The 18877-nt window shown below is 50.4% G+C and overlaps 1 protein-coding gene across 1 annotated transcript; it reads right to left on the reverse strand.

The window, feature by feature from the left end:
• Nucleotides 1-1130: 1130 nt before the first annotated feature.
• Nucleotides 1131-18855, reverse strand: NPHS1 (NPHS1 adhesion molecule, nephrin). Its single transcript, XM_068528677.1, has 29 exons — nucleotides 18442-18855; nucleotides 18119-18334; nucleotides 17920-18042; nucleotides 17585-17713; nucleotides 16861-16942; nucleotides 16376-16479; nucleotides 16065-16192; nucleotides 15805-15976; nucleotides 15461-15618; nucleotides 15050-15194; nucleotides 14823-14947; nucleotides 13428-13614; nucleotides 13073-13202; nucleotides 12751-12923; nucleotides 12194-12334; nucleotides 11963-12103; nucleotides 11335-11456; nucleotides 10173-10344; nucleotides 9921-10077; nucleotides 9674-9825; nucleotides 8182-8293; nucleotides 7917-8098; nucleotides 6271-6327; nucleotides 4455-4574; nucleotides 4292-4316; nucleotides 4110-4185; nucleotides 3848-3941; nucleotides 3646-3761; nucleotides 1131-1646 (listed from the first exon to the last, which is right to left on the reverse strand). The coding sequence occupies exons 1-29, from the start codon at nucleotides 18497-18499 to the stop codon at nucleotides 1515-1517; spliced, it is 3729 nt and encodes a 1242-aa protein (XP_068384778.1). The 5' UTR covers nucleotides 18500-18855; the 3' UTR covers nucleotides 1131-1514.
• Nucleotides 18856-18877: the final 22 nt, after the last annotated feature.

Consider the following 18877-nt stretch of genomic DNA (forward strand, 5'->3'; position numbering starts at 1 on the left):
CACGCGGGATCTTCGTTGTGGCATACGAACTCTTAGTTGTGGCCTGTGGGATCTAGTTCCCTGACCAGGGATCAAACCCAGGCCCCCTGCATTGGGAGCACAGCGTCTTAGCCACTGGACCACCAGGGAAGTCCCTGGACAAGCATTTGAACTAAACAGTTTTGACAATATGATTAATAAAATAGAACTGGGGGCCTAAAGAAAGATTATTCCTAACTATACTCTGTTCTCCATGGAAATAGACAGCTTCTCAGTTATCTTTTCCTGCTTTTCAATACAAAAAAAAATAGACTAATAAGAACCTGCTGTATAAAAAAATAAATAAAATTAAATTTAAAAATTAAAAAAAATAAGAATTCTCTTGCTGGGCTGCTTTATTATAGTGCCTTTTAAAAGATAAATTTATTTATTTTATTATTTATTTATTATTTTTGGTTGTGTTGGGTCTTTGTTGCTGCGCGCGGGCCTCCTCTAGTTGCGGCGAACAGGGGCTACTCTTCGTTGCAGTGTGCGGGCTTCTCATTGCGGTGGATTCTCTCGTTGTGGAGCACGGGCTCTAGGTGCATGGGCTTCAGTAGTTGTGGCTCGCGGGCTCTAGAGTGCAGGCTCAGTAGTTGTGGCACACGGGCTTAGTTGCTCCGTGGCATGTGGGATCTTCCTGGACCAGGGCTTGAACCCGTGTCTCCTGCATTGGGGGGCGAATTCTCAACCACTGTGCCACCAGGGAAGCCCCAGGGAAGCCCCTATGGTGCCTGTTTTTAAAGTCACTTTTGTTGAGGTATAATTTATGTGCCATAAAATGCACCGATCTTAAGTGTAGAGTTCAGTGAGTTTTGACATATCTATACATTCATATAACTACCACCACAATCATCATATAGAACATTTCTATCACCCCCTCAAAAATTTCCTCATACTCTTTTTTAGTCAGTTCCTTCCCATGGCCCGAGGCAACCACTAATCTGGCTCTGTCACTGTAGATTAGCTTTGCCTGTTCTAGAATTTCTATAAGCGAAATCACATAGCATGTATTATTTTGTGTCCAGCTTGTTTCAATAAAGGCTGTTTATTTTCTATAGAGTCTATTTATGTTTACATGTGTGTCACAGTTTACACATCGTGTTGTAGATAACTGTGGAAAAGCATAAACCAGGCTATTTCAGATGTAGTTGAACTCAAAATGAACTGAGTTTTTAACATGTCTTTTCCCACTTCTGAAATGTTTACTTTAAAAAGCATAAAAACCCTCAGACTAGCTTTTCATTATTGAGATGTCTTTTACAATTCACTGTGTCCCTATGGAGAACTCTAAATCCAACCCCAGGAGGAGGCTTGTTTATACTTTGACACCAGGTTGAACCATCTTCTGTCACTTACACACACCCCTCCACTTCCCTTTCTGAAAAAGTCCAGTCCCTTTGTGTCCAATGGAGATCACTTAACAAGCTCAGCCTAGGCTGGAATAAAAAGGACAACTGGGATATTATGTCTTGCAGGTGTAGGAAAAGGCTGTCTCACACCAGCTGTCCCCTCATCTCAAAGGGTAGAACATCAGGTTCCATAGGGTCCAAATCTCCTGCCACCTGATCATAGATTCCTCTTGCATCCTCATACCTGTCTTCAGGCCAGTAGAGGTCACAGGAGCCCTGACAAGCAAAGGTGGAGTTAGAACCATAGAGAGATGCTCTGTGAGTCATCACTGAAGCTCTGGGGGATACACCCTCCTGCTCTACTTCATAGAAAAAAATGTTTTAGTTTCTAATTATGGTGGAAATTCCAACATAAACAAAGAGGAGAGTGATTATTATGTACCCCCGTGAGCCCATCACTTAGTTTCAACAATATCAACCTTTGGTCAATCTTTATTTATCTATGTCTCTAGCTTCTTATCCCCCACCCTCCCAACTGGATTATTTTTAAGCAAGTCCAAGATATCTTGTGATTTACACTCAAAAAAGTAATTTAAATGTCAGACATGTGAAACTTTTAGTTAGCCCACGATATCAGCTATGGGAATTGTGGAATGTGAATCTTGATTCTGTCAGTCTTATGAATGTCCAAAACATTCCATCATCAAAATAAAAGAGATAAAAGACCATGTAGGGTGGTTGCTACTGGGGATGTGCTTTCCCTAGATTTGGGAGAAAATGGTTGTTTTTGATCAGCAAACTTTAGAGCAGACTTGCCCACAGGCCAAATATGGCCCACTGCATTTTTTTATTGCCTAAGAATAGTTTTACGTTTTTTAATTGCTGGGAAAATATCAAAAAAAGAATGATACTTGTGACATGTGAAGATTATATTAATTTCAAATTTCAGTGCCCAAAAATAAAGTTTTATTGGAACTTAGCCACAATTGTTTGTCTATCTATTGTCTATGGCTGTTTTTATGGCACAGTGAGTAGTTTCTAGAAAGACACTATATCCTGCAAAGCCCAAAATATTTACGATCTGGCCCTTTTCAGAAAGTGTGCAGACTGCGTCTGTGCTTTAGAGGGCACATGTGGTTCAGCACCATGGACAGCATTATGCACTTTATTTCCACCTTTGTGGGGAGAACAGTTCCCCATCTGGACAAAGTTACAGAGGGAAATCTTTGGCCCACTGTAGCCAGAGCATTAGTCAAGGCCACACAGAAAGTAGGGGTTCTGCCCCACCTCCCTTACTGTGAGGCAGTAGGTGGGGCTTAGTTGGTGGCCAAAGTCCCTGTCTGCTGCTTTTGCCTGCCCAGCCACAATCTTTACTTCCCTCTGTGCTCTCCATCCCTCTTCCACTCTCAGCCCAGTGGATTGAGTGGGGCTGGCCCCTACTCCCTGATGCCATGGGTGGGCACTGATTCAGACGTGTCCAATTAGCATATTCTACTCCCCACTTCAGTGGTTCAGCAATGAGTATGAGCCAAACTAAACCAATAAGTGTCCGCGTTGGGGCTTTGGAGCTATTGAAAAAGAGGCATTCCCTTTATTTGAAGGTTTCTAATCTAATAGGATACAAACCTGAATTTGCTAGGGACATCTTTAGAGAGGAAATTCTGGGTGGGCCTGAAGACATTTCTATCCCTTGACTTTTCCATTGAGTGGGCCAAAAAATTATTTCTCTGTATCTCTCTGCTTAACCAGTATAGTGGAGATGGCTAATTATCCAACCAACTACATACCTTCCTTCTTCCACAGTAACAGAATTGTAGTAGGGGATATAGCTGCCAAACAGGCTGCATTTCTCAGACTCCTTTGCAGTTCGGTGTGACCATGTCCATATTCTCACCAGTGGGATAAGAGCAGAATGCACCGTTTCTGGGCCTGTACCGTTAAGTCAGGGTTGTGCCTCTACCATGCTCTCTTTTTCCCTTTCCCACCGGTTGAAACCCCCAGGGAACTGTCCCATCCATGTAAACTTGGTCAGCTTACTAGAGGATAGCAGAAGAACACAATAGAAAGAACTTGGGCTCCAGAATAACCACATGCAGCAGGGCCACTCACCTCTGACTGCTATGTGAGAAAGAAATAGACTGTCTTGTTTAGGCCACTGGATTATGGCTAAGGCCTCTTTGCTACAGCAGCTAGCTTACCCTAATTAATACAAGCAATAGGAGGTGGGTTTCCAGCACTAGCCAAGAAATATTTCTGCTGATACAAATCTCCTCACCATCGGTACTTCATCGTAGAGGGGTCCCCAGGCCCCAGACGGGGCGTACAGTCTTTCTACCTCATCATACACGTGCCCAGGAAAAGTCATATTCTCCTCCTCAAGACCTGTGAGACCTGGAAGGGAGAGATGATCAGGGCACCAGGTCCAGATGTCAGGGGTACCTATGGTGGGGGGGGTTTCCACTGTGCTCACCACTCACCTCGGGGATAAGACACCTCCTCCAGCGTGGGGGGCAGCTGGGGACTGAAGTCCCTCATGGAGTGGTAATATGGCTCTACATCTGTTGTGCTAACCTGTCAATGCCCCCCCCCCCCCCAAAAAACAACAGATAAAGTCTTTTCCATCCTTTGACTCCATCATTCCTGGAAAGGGCAATGATTAATGTGAAGCTGACAGTGGAATTTTAGTCACTGTCAATTCCCTGTCGGGGGTGGGGGGGTGTCAGGACCACCCTCACTCACCATGGAGCTTCGGGTGTCACGGTCTCCAGTCCACTGGCTCTCCTCGTATTCATTCCTGACTCGGTCTTCCTCCGACCTTCCAGGATGGAGGCATGGGGGTAGCTGGGTGTTGACCCTCTGACAGCTGTCTCCCTCAATCCTCCTCCCCAGAGTCTTCCTTACAGAAAAATATCCCCACTTACCCTGCCTCTGTCTTCTCTGAGATGCCTGAGGGAAGTAGGAAAAAAGGGGTCAGAAACATGCTCCTCGAGCCCACTTGGCCCTGGGATACCTTCATATGCAGCCAACCCAGGGCTCCCATCACCCTTGGGCCTCCGTCCCGGCAGGGGAAAGGTCCCTCCTCACCCTCAGCAAGACGCTTCAGTCTCCGCTGCCAGAGGAATCCCCCGACACAGGAGGCGTTAGAAAGCAGCAGAAGACCCCCAACAGCAAACAGCACCGGCAGCAGGGGCAGCTTTGAGGGTCCTGTGGGGACAATTGGTTTTAGACTTCAACTGGGGTTCTCTGAAAAAGCCTGTCCCTGACCAAGCAAAGTCCTCCTCCTAGGTCAGGAAATCAGATGGGCAGGGGTTTCCATGTCCACTCCTTTTGCCACCCCAGGGAAGGTGGCTCCTTTCTCAAATCAGGCCATTAGCACTGGGTCCTACCTTTGCCCAAGCCCCTTGTATGGACTCAAGCAGGAACTTCAGCTCTTTAGCTGGGCATTCAAGACCTTCTGTGATCTGGCCTCTTCCCATGTCTCCACTCTTGCTCACAGACTATTGACCCTCCAGCCACACAAAACTAACCACTGGCTGTTTCCAGAATCACTGAGACAAACCCACACTTCTAAGCTTTCGAATAGTCAAGTGTCTGTCTTTAAATGTCCTTTCATCTCAAGCAAACTTCTACTCTCCCTTCAAACTCCATCTCAAATGACTTCCTCTTTGCACAAACTTCCATCCCAGACAATATCAGAGTCCTCTGCTATATCCCTGAGGACAGGACTAAGTCCCTCTCAGTAGACATCTGCTTAGCACTCATTTCCCCAACTTCTGCTAACAGGACTCATTTTCCTTTGACGGTGGTTACTCCCTGCTCTCAGCCTGGATGGCTCCCCAGGACTCTGTGGAGGACACATGGCCTGACATGGCCAATAAGAGCACCCATTCCTCTTCCCACGGCAATCAGTTCAGAGACTGGCATTTGACCTAAGGTGGATTTTTGCAAGAACATCTAGGACACTCTTCTGCTAGCTGCTAAGAAGTGAAATAAAAGCTGAAGGTGTGGGAGGACTTCTTTGCCTTCTTAAGAGAAGAACCTGAGAAGGAAGTCATCAGAGTGGAAGGCAAAGTTGAGAGAGAGAGTGAGAAACTGATCCTTGGTGAAAATTTTAAGCACCTGAATCCAGGCACACTAAGAGGTTTCAATTTCATGAGCCAAGCCATTCTTTTTATTGTCAACAACAGCTGAATTTCTGTCACTTGCAACCTTCTCAGACTCTAAAGGGGATTATTTGCAAAATGATCATAATTGTCTCCTTATATGCATACCCTTGAGATTTTCCCTTCCACACTGTCTCTGAATTGAGCCATGTCACTTGCTTCAGCCAATGAGACAGAATCAGAAGCTTGAAAAGTGCCTGTAAATTGGAACTTGCCCTCTCCTGCTGCTCTTGGGATTCCAGTGACCACCTCCATGTGAACAAGCCAAGGAGGCACATGCGGCCCACTTACCTCCATTGTCCCAACCAAGAGCCAGATTGTCAGACGTGTGAGGAGGGGCCCCCCTAGACCAACCAGTCCCAGCAGAGCTGCTACATGACTATAGCCCAGACCAGAACGGTTCAGCCACTCATAGAATCACAAGAAATAATGTTTGTTGCTGTAAGTGGGCATATTTGGGATGGTTTGTTACGCAGCAAAAGCCAACTGACACAGGCTCTGCACAGGGCATGGAATCAGCTAGTTTTTCGTTTTGCTTTGTTTTTCAGAATTAAACTGAATTAGGAAGAGAGAAAATTTATCACATCCAGGTAAGAGGAAGAGCTAAGGATATGAATGAGGGCCTACAGGGCAGAGCTAAGTCTTAAAGGGCTGTGGCCACAAGGAAGAGGAGGTGGGGTTAGAGACCAGAAAGTTTTTTCCAGGAAAGAGAGGGTGTTTGGGGATTGAGGACTTGCCTGCAGGCTGCTCTGTAGGCAGCTGGTAGTCAGGTTCTCCAGAAGGTTGGTCTAGACCTGGGAGGTGGATATAGAGAATGCAAATTAACACCATTAATCTGAGATAAGCCTTAAATATTTCTCAGCCTCCTATTAAGCTTTGCAGCCCATTTTGAGACTCATGGGAACTAATTTATGACTTCTTAGGAATATTTCAAAGAGAACTGGAAATTGCTGATGATAATGACAATACTATTAATAGCCATTCTAACACTAATGCTAATAATAATAATGCTAATAATAAAAAATAATAAATTATTGATGAGTGCTTTATGGTGTGGAAGGTCCTTTTAACCTGAATTGTCAATTTTAGGGATTAATCAAAAAAGATGCTGGGTTCTCAGAATGCCTTAATAGACGTATAAGTTCTAGAGCAACGGATGTAAGTATAGTACTACTTTATGCTTTAGTGCTTAAAGGGAAAACTGGAATGGAGGTGGGGGAAAGGGGAGGGAAGATTGTAGGGATGGGAAAGAGTCCTTACTTCCATGAGGAAAAAGGCTGCTCTGTCAGGAAGGGAAAGACAGAAAAAGGGAGCTTTCATGGGGCAAAGTAAACAGAAGGTGAGCAGGGGGCATTTCTTTAAATTAGCATCTACATAGCACTTACTTTGTACAGGGCCCTGTTCTAAGAGTTTTAGATATATTTTATTTAATCCTCACAACTGTCTAAGATAGACCTTATTTTCAGAAACTGAGATACAGAGGCTGGAGATACACCTTATCTTTAGAGCCTGAGGCTCAAAGATCATACTGAGTCTTGAGTGACTTGCCTAAGGTCTCACATCTAGGAAGTTGCAGAGCTGGGACTTGAACCCAGGTTTGTCTGAACCATGCTCTGTGTGGTTAGCCACGACACTGTAGTGTCTACCAGAGTCAAAATGTTCTCAGTCATATAAGAATTTATCCGTGTCATCAAGTTGCTGAATTTATTGACATAAAGTTGTTTGTAATACTTCCTAATTTCCTTTAATGTCTGTAGGATCCGTGGTAATGTCCCTTTTCATTCCTGATATTGGTTAAGTGGTGTCTTCTCTCTTTTTTGCCTTGATTAGCTTTATAAACATTACTGATCTTTTCAACAAATCAGCTTTTGGTTTCATTGATTTTTCTTTATTGTTTTTTGATTTTCTAGTTCATCAATTTCTGCTCTTTATTATTTCCTTCCTTCCATCTACTTAGGATTTGGGTTTGTCTTTCTTTTTCTAGTTTCTTAACATGGAAACTTAGACAATTTGAAGACCTTTTAAAAAAAATCTAATATGAGCACTTAATGCTATAAATTTCTTGCTAAGCAGTGCTTTAGCTGCACCCCACAATTTTCATGTTTTCATTTTAATTCAATTCAAATTCCCTTATAATTTCCCTTGTGTGATCAATCACATTCCAACAGTAGAGTCTAGTGGCAAAAACTAGTCTTTGGAGTTCATCTGCCTGAGTTTAAATCTCATCCGTAGTTCCTTCTATCTGTGTGAGCTTTGACAGTTTAACCTCTCTGGGCCTCAGTTTCTCCATCTGCAAAAAGGGAATAATAGTATTGACTTCACTATACCACCCTGTAAGTTCTCTGAGGAATTTTGCAACCTGCCCAAGAATGTCCCTTCCCACCTGGAGTGGTGACTGAGATCTGGGACCCTTTGTCAGCTAGTCCGCTGTCGCCCAGGGCATTGCTGGCCAGCAACCAGAGCCTGTATCGTGTAGAAGGCTGCAGCCCAGTCAGTGTGAAGGTGGTGGCCTGGGGTGGTAGGACATTCATGTAGAGGAACCCTGGAGTCCCCAGAGCCTCATACCTGCATGAAAGGGAGAGCAGTCATTCAGGGAGGTGCCCCAGTCCTATTGCCTACCACCCCTTCCTGCCATGACAGGGACCCACCTGATTTGGAAACTTTGTGGCAAGCCCCCATCAAAGCCAGGCTTCCACTCCAGCCCCACCGAGTATGGGGCCATGCTCACGACCTTCAATCCCAATGGCGGATCAGGGCGGCCTTTGAGGTAAAGGATGGGGGACATAGTCAGAGGATACAGAAGGATTCTGAAAGATTCCTTCCAGATTCCTTAAGCATGATTTTAAACATACAGTCGATTCTCATTATTCATGGTGGTCATGTTCTCTAAAGTCACTGCGAACCCTCAACGAGCAAATACCAAACCATTGCTTCTAGGGGAAATGCAGGCTTAGATTCCCATGAGCCTCTAGTCACATTTTCATCAACCAATTAACACATGATCTTGTATTATGCATGTTTCTGCTTAAAGATGTCTTATTTAATATATCTTGTTGATTCATTAACATTGAACTCACAGCCAGTGGTGCTATAACTCACACCTGAACGAAGCTTATCCAACACAAGTATTTTCTCCAAATGGCACACCACAGACTTCTTGAGCTTAGGAACACCAGACGGCACTTTAGTGCTGTGCTTGGGGGCCATTTTATTTAGCAAAATCACTAACAAAAAGCACGAAGGTGCAAAAAATGAGAGCTGTAAGAAAGCAGAGTGTCGCCTTGCTCCACCTCAGTGGAGAATGTACTCACTCATTGGGTGACTCAAATTTTTCACCTGCTCTGTACAGTCGCCTGAATGTCTGAGAGAGCAGCATGAGTATTGATTTGAGGGTTATGAATACATTTTAGCCAGCAGGCAAATTTGCATATACAGACTCCACAAGTAAGGAGGATTGACTGTATAATATATGTTTCTTGTGGTGGATTTTTGTGCCTATCTCATATCCATTCCCCTCATTTCTTCTGGTTACAGAACCCTGAATACCCATTGGAGAACCACTCGCCCACATCCTCAGGCCACGTGCTTCTGATGGAAGTGACTCCACTCCTTGTAGGATGGACATGTGACTAGGCCTCGCCAACAGGAGCAACAATCAAATCAGGTTGTCTTCCCCTCACCACCTGATTGGATCAGGGATGGGCTGGGAGCCAAGTGGAACCAATGGATCTTAATTCTAGTACTTTCAGACCACTGTTAGGAAGCCTTACTTTATTGTAAAGCTTCTCATAGTGGTTGTTAGATGTTTAACAGACATCTCACAATAAAGCCAACACAGAGAAAAGCGATCCTGAGAGATGGGGAGTTCTTGATGACAGCTGAACCTAGATCCAGTGACTCCTGAAAATCTACTTTTCAGTTACTTGGGCCAATAAGAAACCCCCTCCATTTTTTCCTTTGTTGTGGGTTTCCCTAAAAATCCAGTCTCCATTGGGATTTTCGGGGCAGGCAAAAACTCCATCCTCATTCATAAACACTTCTCAGGTTTCAGAACACCGCCATTCTGAGAGCAACCAGAGACTTGGGGATTGACCTAGGGGAGCACCCTCCCAACACCCTCACAGCCCCCTCCCACCATACTGATGCTGACGAGTTGAATATCGGTGTGGTCCGAGCCGAGGGGGTTGGTGGCTGTGCACGTGAAGAGGGCATAATCCTGGGCTGCGGACACGTTGGCAATGGTCAGGAGGCTGCTGTGGACACCACTCTGGTGGTATGTGTGCTCTGTGTACCTGGAGAGGAGGTGTGGCAGGGACTCAGGGAGGGTGATTGGGGCTGGGGGATCAAAGTTAGGGCTGGACTTCTACCTGGCTGGGCCTGGGCTCACCTGGGATCCTGGAGATCCAGAGGGACCCCGTTTTTGGTCCAAGTGAAGACGATATTGGGGACACCTCGGGCACGACAGTGGAGGGTGGCAGAACTAGTGCTGTCTCCAGCTGCAGCCACTTTAGTTAGAGGAGAGGGATGCTCCACGTGGGGGGCAACTAGAGGGGTTGGAGGTCAACATGAGGTGTATGGAAGGATATGATATGTGGATTTAGTGGCAGGCGTTGAAGTTAGGGCTTTGGTTGTTACTCACATCTGACAACAAGACGGACCAGCCCTCTGGCTGGAGGTGCCACCCCATTGTCCACAATGCACTGGTAAGCACCAGCCTGGGTCAACTTGGCGTGGTGAATCCGAAGACGCCCTGTGGACCCCTTTGATATCTTCTCCATGTCATCCAGGCTCTGGTCCTCCTCCTCTTCTCCCTGGAGGCACAAGACTCAGGAGATAGTCCCCAACTCTGGCCCCTGCTCCATTATCCTCCAAACTGGGTTCCCTCTGTAGCCTCATTCTCCCAGCCACAATCACCCTTCCTAGCAAAGAAAAAATTCCCCCTGTCATCCACCCATACACCCATCCATCCATTTATCCAACCATTCATGCATGGATCCATCCATTCATCCACCAACCCAGCCAACCACTCACCCAACCATTTATTCAACCATTCATGCTTGGAACCATCTACCCACCCATCCATCCATGTATTTAACCATACTATCCATCGATTCATTCATTTATCCATACATCCATCAACCTCCCATTCCATCCATTCATCCATTCACCCATTCATTCATCCAGCCATCTGTCTTCCTTCTACCTGTCCATTCACCCTTCCATCTCTCAACCCATCCACCCCATCTATTTCCTCATAGACACACACACCAATAAATACATGCATCTGTTCATCAATGCATCTAGCTACCTATTTATCCATCTCTCCATCTCTCCATTGACCTGTGCACTCACCCATTCATCCATCCATCCGTTTACCCATTATCCTTCCACAGACATCTTTTCCACTGATGGTATATCTACCCATCCATCTACTCTCTAGTCTAATCTACTCATTTCTCTCATTCAATCATCTAACTGCCCATTTATTGATCCATTTATCCAGTCATTCACTTGTTCATTTGTCCATCTGTTCTTCCATCCACTCATTCATCCATCCACCTATTCATCCACCCATCTACCTATCCATCCATATATCCACCCACCTGCCCACCCACTCACCTGGTTATCTATTCACTCATCCACCCATCCATCTGCCATTCAACAGTTAGTTCTTGGAGCATGCCCGGACAAGTACATAGTTATAGAGGGTCATGTAGACGTGACCCCTCCTCCCAAGGAACTCACAGTCAAGAAATCACATCCTCCCAGCCCCCTCCTTTTACCAAAGGTTGGATCCTCACCAGCCTCTCCCAGTTGAACATCTCAGGAAGGATGGGATTGGCGTCAACAGTGCAGACTATGTCCACAGAGCCCCCAATATTCACTTCAGTGGGGTCTTGGAGAGCTCGGATGATGGGAGCATCTAGGGAAGGGAGGAGCTTGGGGAAGGCACTTGGGCCCAGACAGGCCATGGTGGAAGAGGGCCCCAGGTGGGAGAGGCGTCTTAGAGGTGCCCGAGGAAGTTATGGGTGTGATAAAGTCTGCCTTTGGAGTAAAGTTCTCAAGGTTAATGAGGTTGTCCCCACCCTCTACTATACCACTGTAGTGACAAGAGTAGGTGCGGTGGACTTCCAGAATTGTGTGGCAGTGGGGCTTCCACAAAGGGCTTGGCTTGCTGATGGGAGTAGGTGGACAGAGATTCTACATAGGGTCTCTCTAGTGGGCAGGTTTCCCAAAGTGGACGTGGCTCCGTCACAGTGGGGGCTCCCAGAGTGGGAGGCTTCCAGGATGGGTGAAAATCCCTGGGTGGGTGGAGCTTCCACAACGAGGAGACTCCACAGTGGGCAAGATTCCCTGGATGGGTGTGGTTTCCATGGTGGGCGGGGCTTCCAAAGCTCCCTATTTGCCTAAGGTGACGAGGGGGCTCACAGTGTACATCCAGCCTCACGAGAGCTTCAGCGGTGCCCTCTGAGTTCTGGCAGTGCAGCTGGTAGAGGCCATCGTCAGCGCGGGTCACGTTCCATAGCTGCAGAGCTCCACCAGACAGGATACGATGCCGGGGGCCGCCAGCTGGGGGAAGTAAAGGTTGAGGGGCCTGCCAGACCCTCCCGTCCTGGAGTCCCGGAGACCTGCTCTGCTCTTCATGCCCCTTCCCTGTACCTGGGCTGAGGCGGTAGCCGCGGAAGGTCCAGTTGAAGGCCTCCGGGGCAGGGTTGGCAGACACGGACACGGGCAGCAGTGCCTCGCCCTGCTCCACCGCGGTCACCACAAGCACCTGCTCACCCAGGAACTCTGGAGGGTCTGCGGAGGAGGCGCCGCTGGGAGTCAAGATTGTTAAGGTTCAGATCCGGGGAGGATTTGAGATCAGGTGCAGGCATGAAGTGTTAAAGTCGAGATCATGACTCGATTTTAAGGTTGTGGACAAGGTAGCAATTAAGTTCAGAGCTGAGATGGGGGTTAGGTTCAGGAGAAGCCAGAGTCAGCTTTAAGGATGGAAAGAGGGTTCGGGATGGGGGTGATGGTCAGGGGTAAGGATAGAGGACAAAAGGCAGGATGGGGGTTGGGCAGGATAGGAGCTGGTGCAGGGTCAGGTGTGAGGATAAAGGTCAGGAAAGTTTCAAGGTTTAGGATGGAAGTCAAAGACAGTATCAAGATGAAGACCCACGTAGTATAGGGTCAGGAGGGAATCAAGAGGGACGCCAGGCCTGCACACATACACAGCACATTGACGCGGTAGAACGCGCTCACGGTTTCCCGTAGCTCGGTGCTGTGGGCACGGCAGGTCACGCGGTGGCCGTGGTCGCGGGATGACATTCTCAGAAGGACGCTCCTAGCGGCGGCGGAGCCTTTGAATGGAGCACTCCGGGGCGTGGCGGCCACACCCTCCAGCCTGTGGACCGGGCAGGGAGTAGGACCAGAGCCAGAGTCTGGGTACTGGGCAGGGTACTGGACAGAACAGCAAGTAGGGCGGGGGCGGGATTCTGACTGTAAAGGAGCGTGACCAGAACCAGGGAGCGACGGGGCCACTCGCACTCTCACCTCTCCCCCTCCTTGTCCCACGACAAGTTGACCGGAGGGTTGCTGCTAACGCTGACGCACGTCAAGTTTAAGGCATCCCCGGGGCGCAGCGCCGACGCATTGGCCAGGATCGTCACATTAGTTGGGGGGACTTCGAGAACCGGTGGGAGGAGCGAGGCCCAGAGGTGAGGAGGAGGCCCGGCCTGCTTCCGCCCGGCAGTGACCCAGGCCCCGCCCAGCCCCGAGCGCGCCGGGGCTCTGCGGCACCCACCCCTCCGCCAGCCGCCCCCCATCCCCAAGCCGCCAGCCACGGCTCCGGCTCAGTTGCCCGCGGCGGCCAAGCCCTCCCCCGCAGCCCGGCCGTGCGCCTCCTCACACTGCACCACAAGCTGCGTGGACGCGCTGAGCTGGCCGGCTTTGCACGTGAACTTGGCCTGGTTGTCCGACGGACCGGTGATCAGTACCAGCTCTCGGGAGAAGGTGCTCCCGGACTTCTCCAGACTTCCCAGCTGCACCCGCCGTGGCTCCTGGGGCGGCCGCGGTTCGGTCACTGTGCGCGAGTCCTGAGGGCCGAGACTGACTGGGGGACGGCGGGTAGCCCTGCCATTCCCCGCGAGACGCCCCACTGGGTTGGCTGCCAGCCCAGATAAAGCTTTTGTGTGATGAGGAAAAGGCGCCCCCTTCCGGGGGCACCAGCTAGGGTAGAGGAATGGGGACCGGAACTGAGCACATCCTGCCGGAATCTCTCCCGCCGACCGGGCCGCCGGAGCCCCGAGATTTTGCTGTCTGATTCCACCTCCAGTCCCACGCCTCACCACCCCCGCCCCCCGCCTCCTCTGCTCTCTGGAGGCCTGCAGTCGTTGGTGCCCTCGGCCGACCCTCAGCCCCACTCCTCAAAATTCATTCCAGCTATGTTTACCAGACACCCTACGCCAGGAAACTCCCTTGGAATTCCCAAACCTTTCCCAGAATTCCTTCACTTTTGCCTATCCTTAGTTCTTTTTCTTAAACTCCCCACCTTCCTCAGAGATTTCCTTTGATCTTTCCCTTAATTCCATTGGCTGGTCGCAAATTTCTGAATCCTTCCCCAGTATTCTCTTATTATCCTAATCTTTTACTAGAATCCTTTGTATTGCCCCAATTCGTGGCATTTCTCCAAAATTCCATCCAATTAAATGGAATTCGATTTCGTTCCTGTAATGCCTAGTCTTTCCCCAGAATTTCCACTAGATTCCTAATTTCCCAAGAGTCTCCCAGAATTCTGCCAGAATTTTTAAATTTTAATGGAATTTCATTTTCTTACCCCCAAGTCCCAAGAATTCAATTTAATATTAATGGATTTTCCGAATGTGCTGGAGGATTACTAGTCTTTCCCCCCAAATTTCTAGGCTTTGCCCACCATTGTCTTTGTTTCTGGAATTCTTAGTCTTTCCCTAAAATTCCTGCCATTTCACCTGAATTCCAAGATTTCACCAGTATTTCCTTTAATTTTAATGAAATTAATTGCCTTTTCTCTAGAATTCCCAATCTGGATCCAGAATTCTTTCTTTTATTCTAGAATTCTCACTGTTTTCCCAGAACTTCCTCACTTTTCCTAAGGTCCCATTTAATTCTCATGGCGTTTGTCTTTTCCAATTCCCTGCCGAAACTCAAAATCTCCAGTATTTTTCAAGAAATTCAGGTTTCCCAAGATTTCCCAAGAGGAGGAGAGAAGGGGCTTCATCTTTCCCCCACATTCCCGGCCACCCCACAACCCTTGCTTGACACCAACCTTGTACCAGGTGAGGGAAGGGTCTGGATTGCCTCCAATGGCCAAACATACCAGCCTCACCCGGGTCCCAGCCCGGAGACGCTGCCCCTCTGGGGGGCCCTCAATCCATAGCTTCTGGGCAGGATCTGTGGGGAGAGCCAGGAAGAGTGGCTTTTCTCTCCCGGCTGGGGCCTGAGGGTGGGGGTCTCTAAGGCACGGGGCACCCCCGGGTGAGGGTGGAGCCTCACATTTCACATTCAGGGTGAGTGACTTCTTGAAGGTCTCCTTGGTGAAGGCCTCACTAAAGGCCTCACACGTGAGGGTCAGACCATTGTCCTCCCGTCGCGCCAGGAATGTCAGGTTAGACATGGAGATGTGGCCACCATGCAGGCCCTGGCAGGGAGCGAGCTTCAGACTGGGGGAGTAGGGCACCCCCATCCATGGTACCAGTGACCTGGGTCCACCCCAGACCCCAGCAGGGACACAGAATCATCTCCACCCTCTCCTCTGTTAGACCCTGGAGGCCCTGGGCCCCAGTCCATGCTTGCTCCCCGGGCACCAAGGCATCCAAGCTGCCAGACCCCCTCCTCTCCCAGATCCAGGAGTTGTGCCCTCAGCTCCCTCCTCCCTCAGACCCAGGAGCCCGGCCCCTGCCTCACATCCATGACCGTCTCCTCTGTGGGCAGCAGCTGCCGCCAGCCCAGCCACCATCGCAGCAGGACCCTCGGGCGACTGGACTTGGTGATGCAGGAGAGTGTCACGTTCTTGTTCTCAGACTGGGATGCAGATCCCAGGATGGTAATGGCACTGGGGGGAACTGCAGGGATGATGGACAGAGGAGAGACATAAGCTGGGCTGCACGGCTCACAGATGAGCCCAGACAGAGAGGAGACTGGGGACAGATGATGAGGTCTTTGGCATCAGGCAGGCATGACTTGGGGACACAAACAGATGGTTCTCTGGGGCACAGACTGACAGATGGGCAGCTGGCACCAGGACTCACAGGTGACCTGCAGCGTGACCCCGCGTTCCTGGATCCCTGTAGATACGCTGTTGTAGGCCTCGCAGCTGAGCCTCGCCCCATGGTCTTCCGGCCGCACGATCATCACTAACGTGCTGCGGGCCACTGCCTGAGCGTGCTCTGTGCCCCATGCTGTGGACACTGGCTGGCCGTTCTGGAGACAGGGACAGGCCTGGGCCAGCTCAGGGCCGGCTCCTGGCCCTCGCCCTTCCCCGCATCTCCAGACCTGCCTCTGCCCTCACCTTCAGCCACTGCAGTGTGGCTAGCGGATTCCCCCCTCGGGCCATGCACAGCAGCTCCAAGTTCTGCCCTGCCCTCGCGTGCCCCTCGTCCAGGCCTGGCCACTCAATGACAGGGGGTCCTGGGGGGACTGGGGAACAGCAGTCACGGGCCTGGGGACCCCATCCATTCTTTCCAGGCCCCACAACCTGTCTCTGAACCCCTATGTTTCCCCCTTGAGAGTCTGAGCCTTCCATAATCCCTGTGCCCCCCGGGCCCCCCAATTCCTGCTCCCTATCCTTAGTGCCAACAGTTGACTCAGTTCCCCACTTACACAGAACATTCATGGTGATTGAAGCCTTGATAGGGGTGTCCAAAGCTGGGCTGGACCCCTCACAGACCAGTAACTGCCCGTTATCCGAGCTCTGGGGTGTCACCCTGGGGTGGGAAGTTGGGGTTCTAAAGTCAGAGTGATCATCTGAAATTTGGGAAGTCAAGGTGAAGAGGTGGGCGTGCCGGGTCCCCACACCTGGCCTAAGTCTCTATGATGATTTCCTTTAGGATTTAGAGTTCCATGGACGAGATTTCGGGGTCAACAGCGAGAACTGGGGTCCCAGAGGCCCACACCTGGCCAAAACCTTTGTACTTGATCCTCTGGAACTGGGATTCCATGAAGAAGTTTTAGAGTGTCAGGGTGAAGAATTGGGTCCCGGATGTTCCTACCTGACCCAAGTTTCCATGCTTGAATCCCTAGGATATGGGGTTTTCATGGAGAAATTTGGGGATCAGTCTGCGGGGAGGGCACCCCAATTTCCATACCTGGCTGTGGCCTCTGTGGTGAAGAGTTTCTCCTGGGATCCCTCATTCACATTAGCAGAGATGTCAGAAATTGTTTGTCCACCTTGGGGTAACAAGAAGGCTGAAGGGGTGCCAGCTTTCCCCCAAGGTAGATCCTGGGGAGCATGGCCTGGAATTCCTCAGGGTGGACATACAACCCCTCCCCCCTGGTTCTGGGGAAAAACACTATGTCCATTCCCTCCACACATTCCAGCCTCCCTGAATCCTGGAGTCCTCACTCAGGGCTGAGTCCTGGCCTGGGCCTCTCCCCTCCTCTCTTTTTATCTTGGCTACGCCACCTGGCTTGCAGGGATCTTAGTTCCCTGACCAGAGATCAAACCCGTGCTCCCTGCAGTGGAAGTGCGGAGTCCTAACCACTGGACCACCAGGGAATTCCCTCTCCCCTCCCCTCCTTGCTGGGTTGCATTACCCACCCCCATCACCTCAGCTTCTCGTTGCTGCACCAGAAGGACACCCGTATCTCTAGCTGGAGCCTCAGCCTCTCCCCTGAGTCCTGGCCTAGCAGTCCTGTGAACTCCTCGGTACCTTTCCTGGATGTCCCCTCCCATCCACTGGGTCCCACACTGGCCTCAGCATCTCCCCAAGCCTGTTCCTGCATCCCATCTCAGGAGGACCCTGGGCAGGGACACATCCCCTCCCCACTCCAGGGGCTTCACGCTGCCCCCATCAGTTCACCCACACTCACTCAGGAGGAAGGTGATGTCAGGTGCTGGCTTTGCGTCCCCAGACACACAGCTGACCAAGTACTCCTGCCCAGCTACCCACGTGACCGTGCTCCCTGCCTCGGGGGTCAGCTGAAGCACCTTGGGGGGCACTGGTGAGAAAGGGTCTGGGATAAGCCAGAAGCACCCAGAAGGATATGAGGATTTGGGCTTTGTGTCTCATTGCTCAGGAAATGAGTTCTGCACCCTGGGTCTAAGGAAAGGGGTGGTGGGGAACTGGTGGCTTGGACTCCTGGACCCTGGAGCTGGCGAGGGTGGAAGTCCAGACTCATGGGTCCTGGAGGTCTCTCACCCGTACCCAGGATGGAGAGGATCACTCTGGGCGACACGAGCTCGGGGCCTGTTTCTGAGCGGCTGACCTGGCACTCATACCCTGCGTCGTCGCTGAGGTCACATGCTTCAATATGCAGGTGGAATTCACCTGCAGGGAGGACCCCAGGTCAGGGCCGCGGTCAGCCTCTGCTGGTGGCTCTGAATCTCAGGCTTTTGTCCCTTACCTTTCGTAGGGTCCCCTTGCAGGCGATACCGCGGGAAACTCGGGATCCTAGGATCGGGGCCTAGGAGCAGCCCGTCTTTGGCCCATTGGACTGTGCTGCCAGGGGCGCTGACCCCACACCACAGCTCAGCGGCAGCCCCCTCCACCACTGTCAAGTTTTCAGGCAGAGCCCAGAAGCCTCGGGGGGCTGAGGCAGGGACTGGCACCTGGGCCAGGCCTGGGGACACAGAGGTGTCAGTAGGAGAGGGCAGAGGGTCTGCCTGGAGAATGTGGGTGGAAAACGAGGGCCACCTGGCTCTGGTCACCGGCCAGGATCCCACTCACCTGTCATCAGCAGCCCCATGAGGAGCAGCGGCGTCCTGATGGGAAGCCTCAGAGCCATCCCAGGTCCTCTGCCTGTGGCTCCCACAGTGACCACTGCCCGCCTCCTGCGTCTGCCTCTGTCTTTCTCGGGGTCCCTTTCCACGTCTCCGTCTCTTACTTTTCTCTTTGTTTCTCTTTTTCTTCTTCTCCTCCTCTGTTTTTCTCTCCTCCCAGGAGTCAGTCTCCCCTCCCCCACACTTTCTCTCTCTCTCTTCCTGCCCTAAGTCCCCTCTGATCTCCCTCCTGTATTCTCTCTGTCGTGCTCTCCTGGTCTAAAGTTCCCTCTCTCTCTCTCAGTCTCTATCTCCTTCCCTGAAGTCAGTGTCTATTTTTCTTTCTTCTCCTGTGCCACCCCCACCCCTGGTCTCCTCTCACCACTCACAGCCCCTCAGGGAGG

Source organism: Eschrichtius robustus, chromosome 19 (assembly GCF_028021215.1).
Source record: "Eschrichtius robustus isolate mEscRob2 chromosome 19, mEscRob2.pri, whole genome shotgun sequence".
Lineage (NCBI taxonomy): Eukaryota > Metazoa > Chordata > Mammalia > Artiodactyla > Eschrichtiidae > Eschrichtius > Eschrichtius robustus.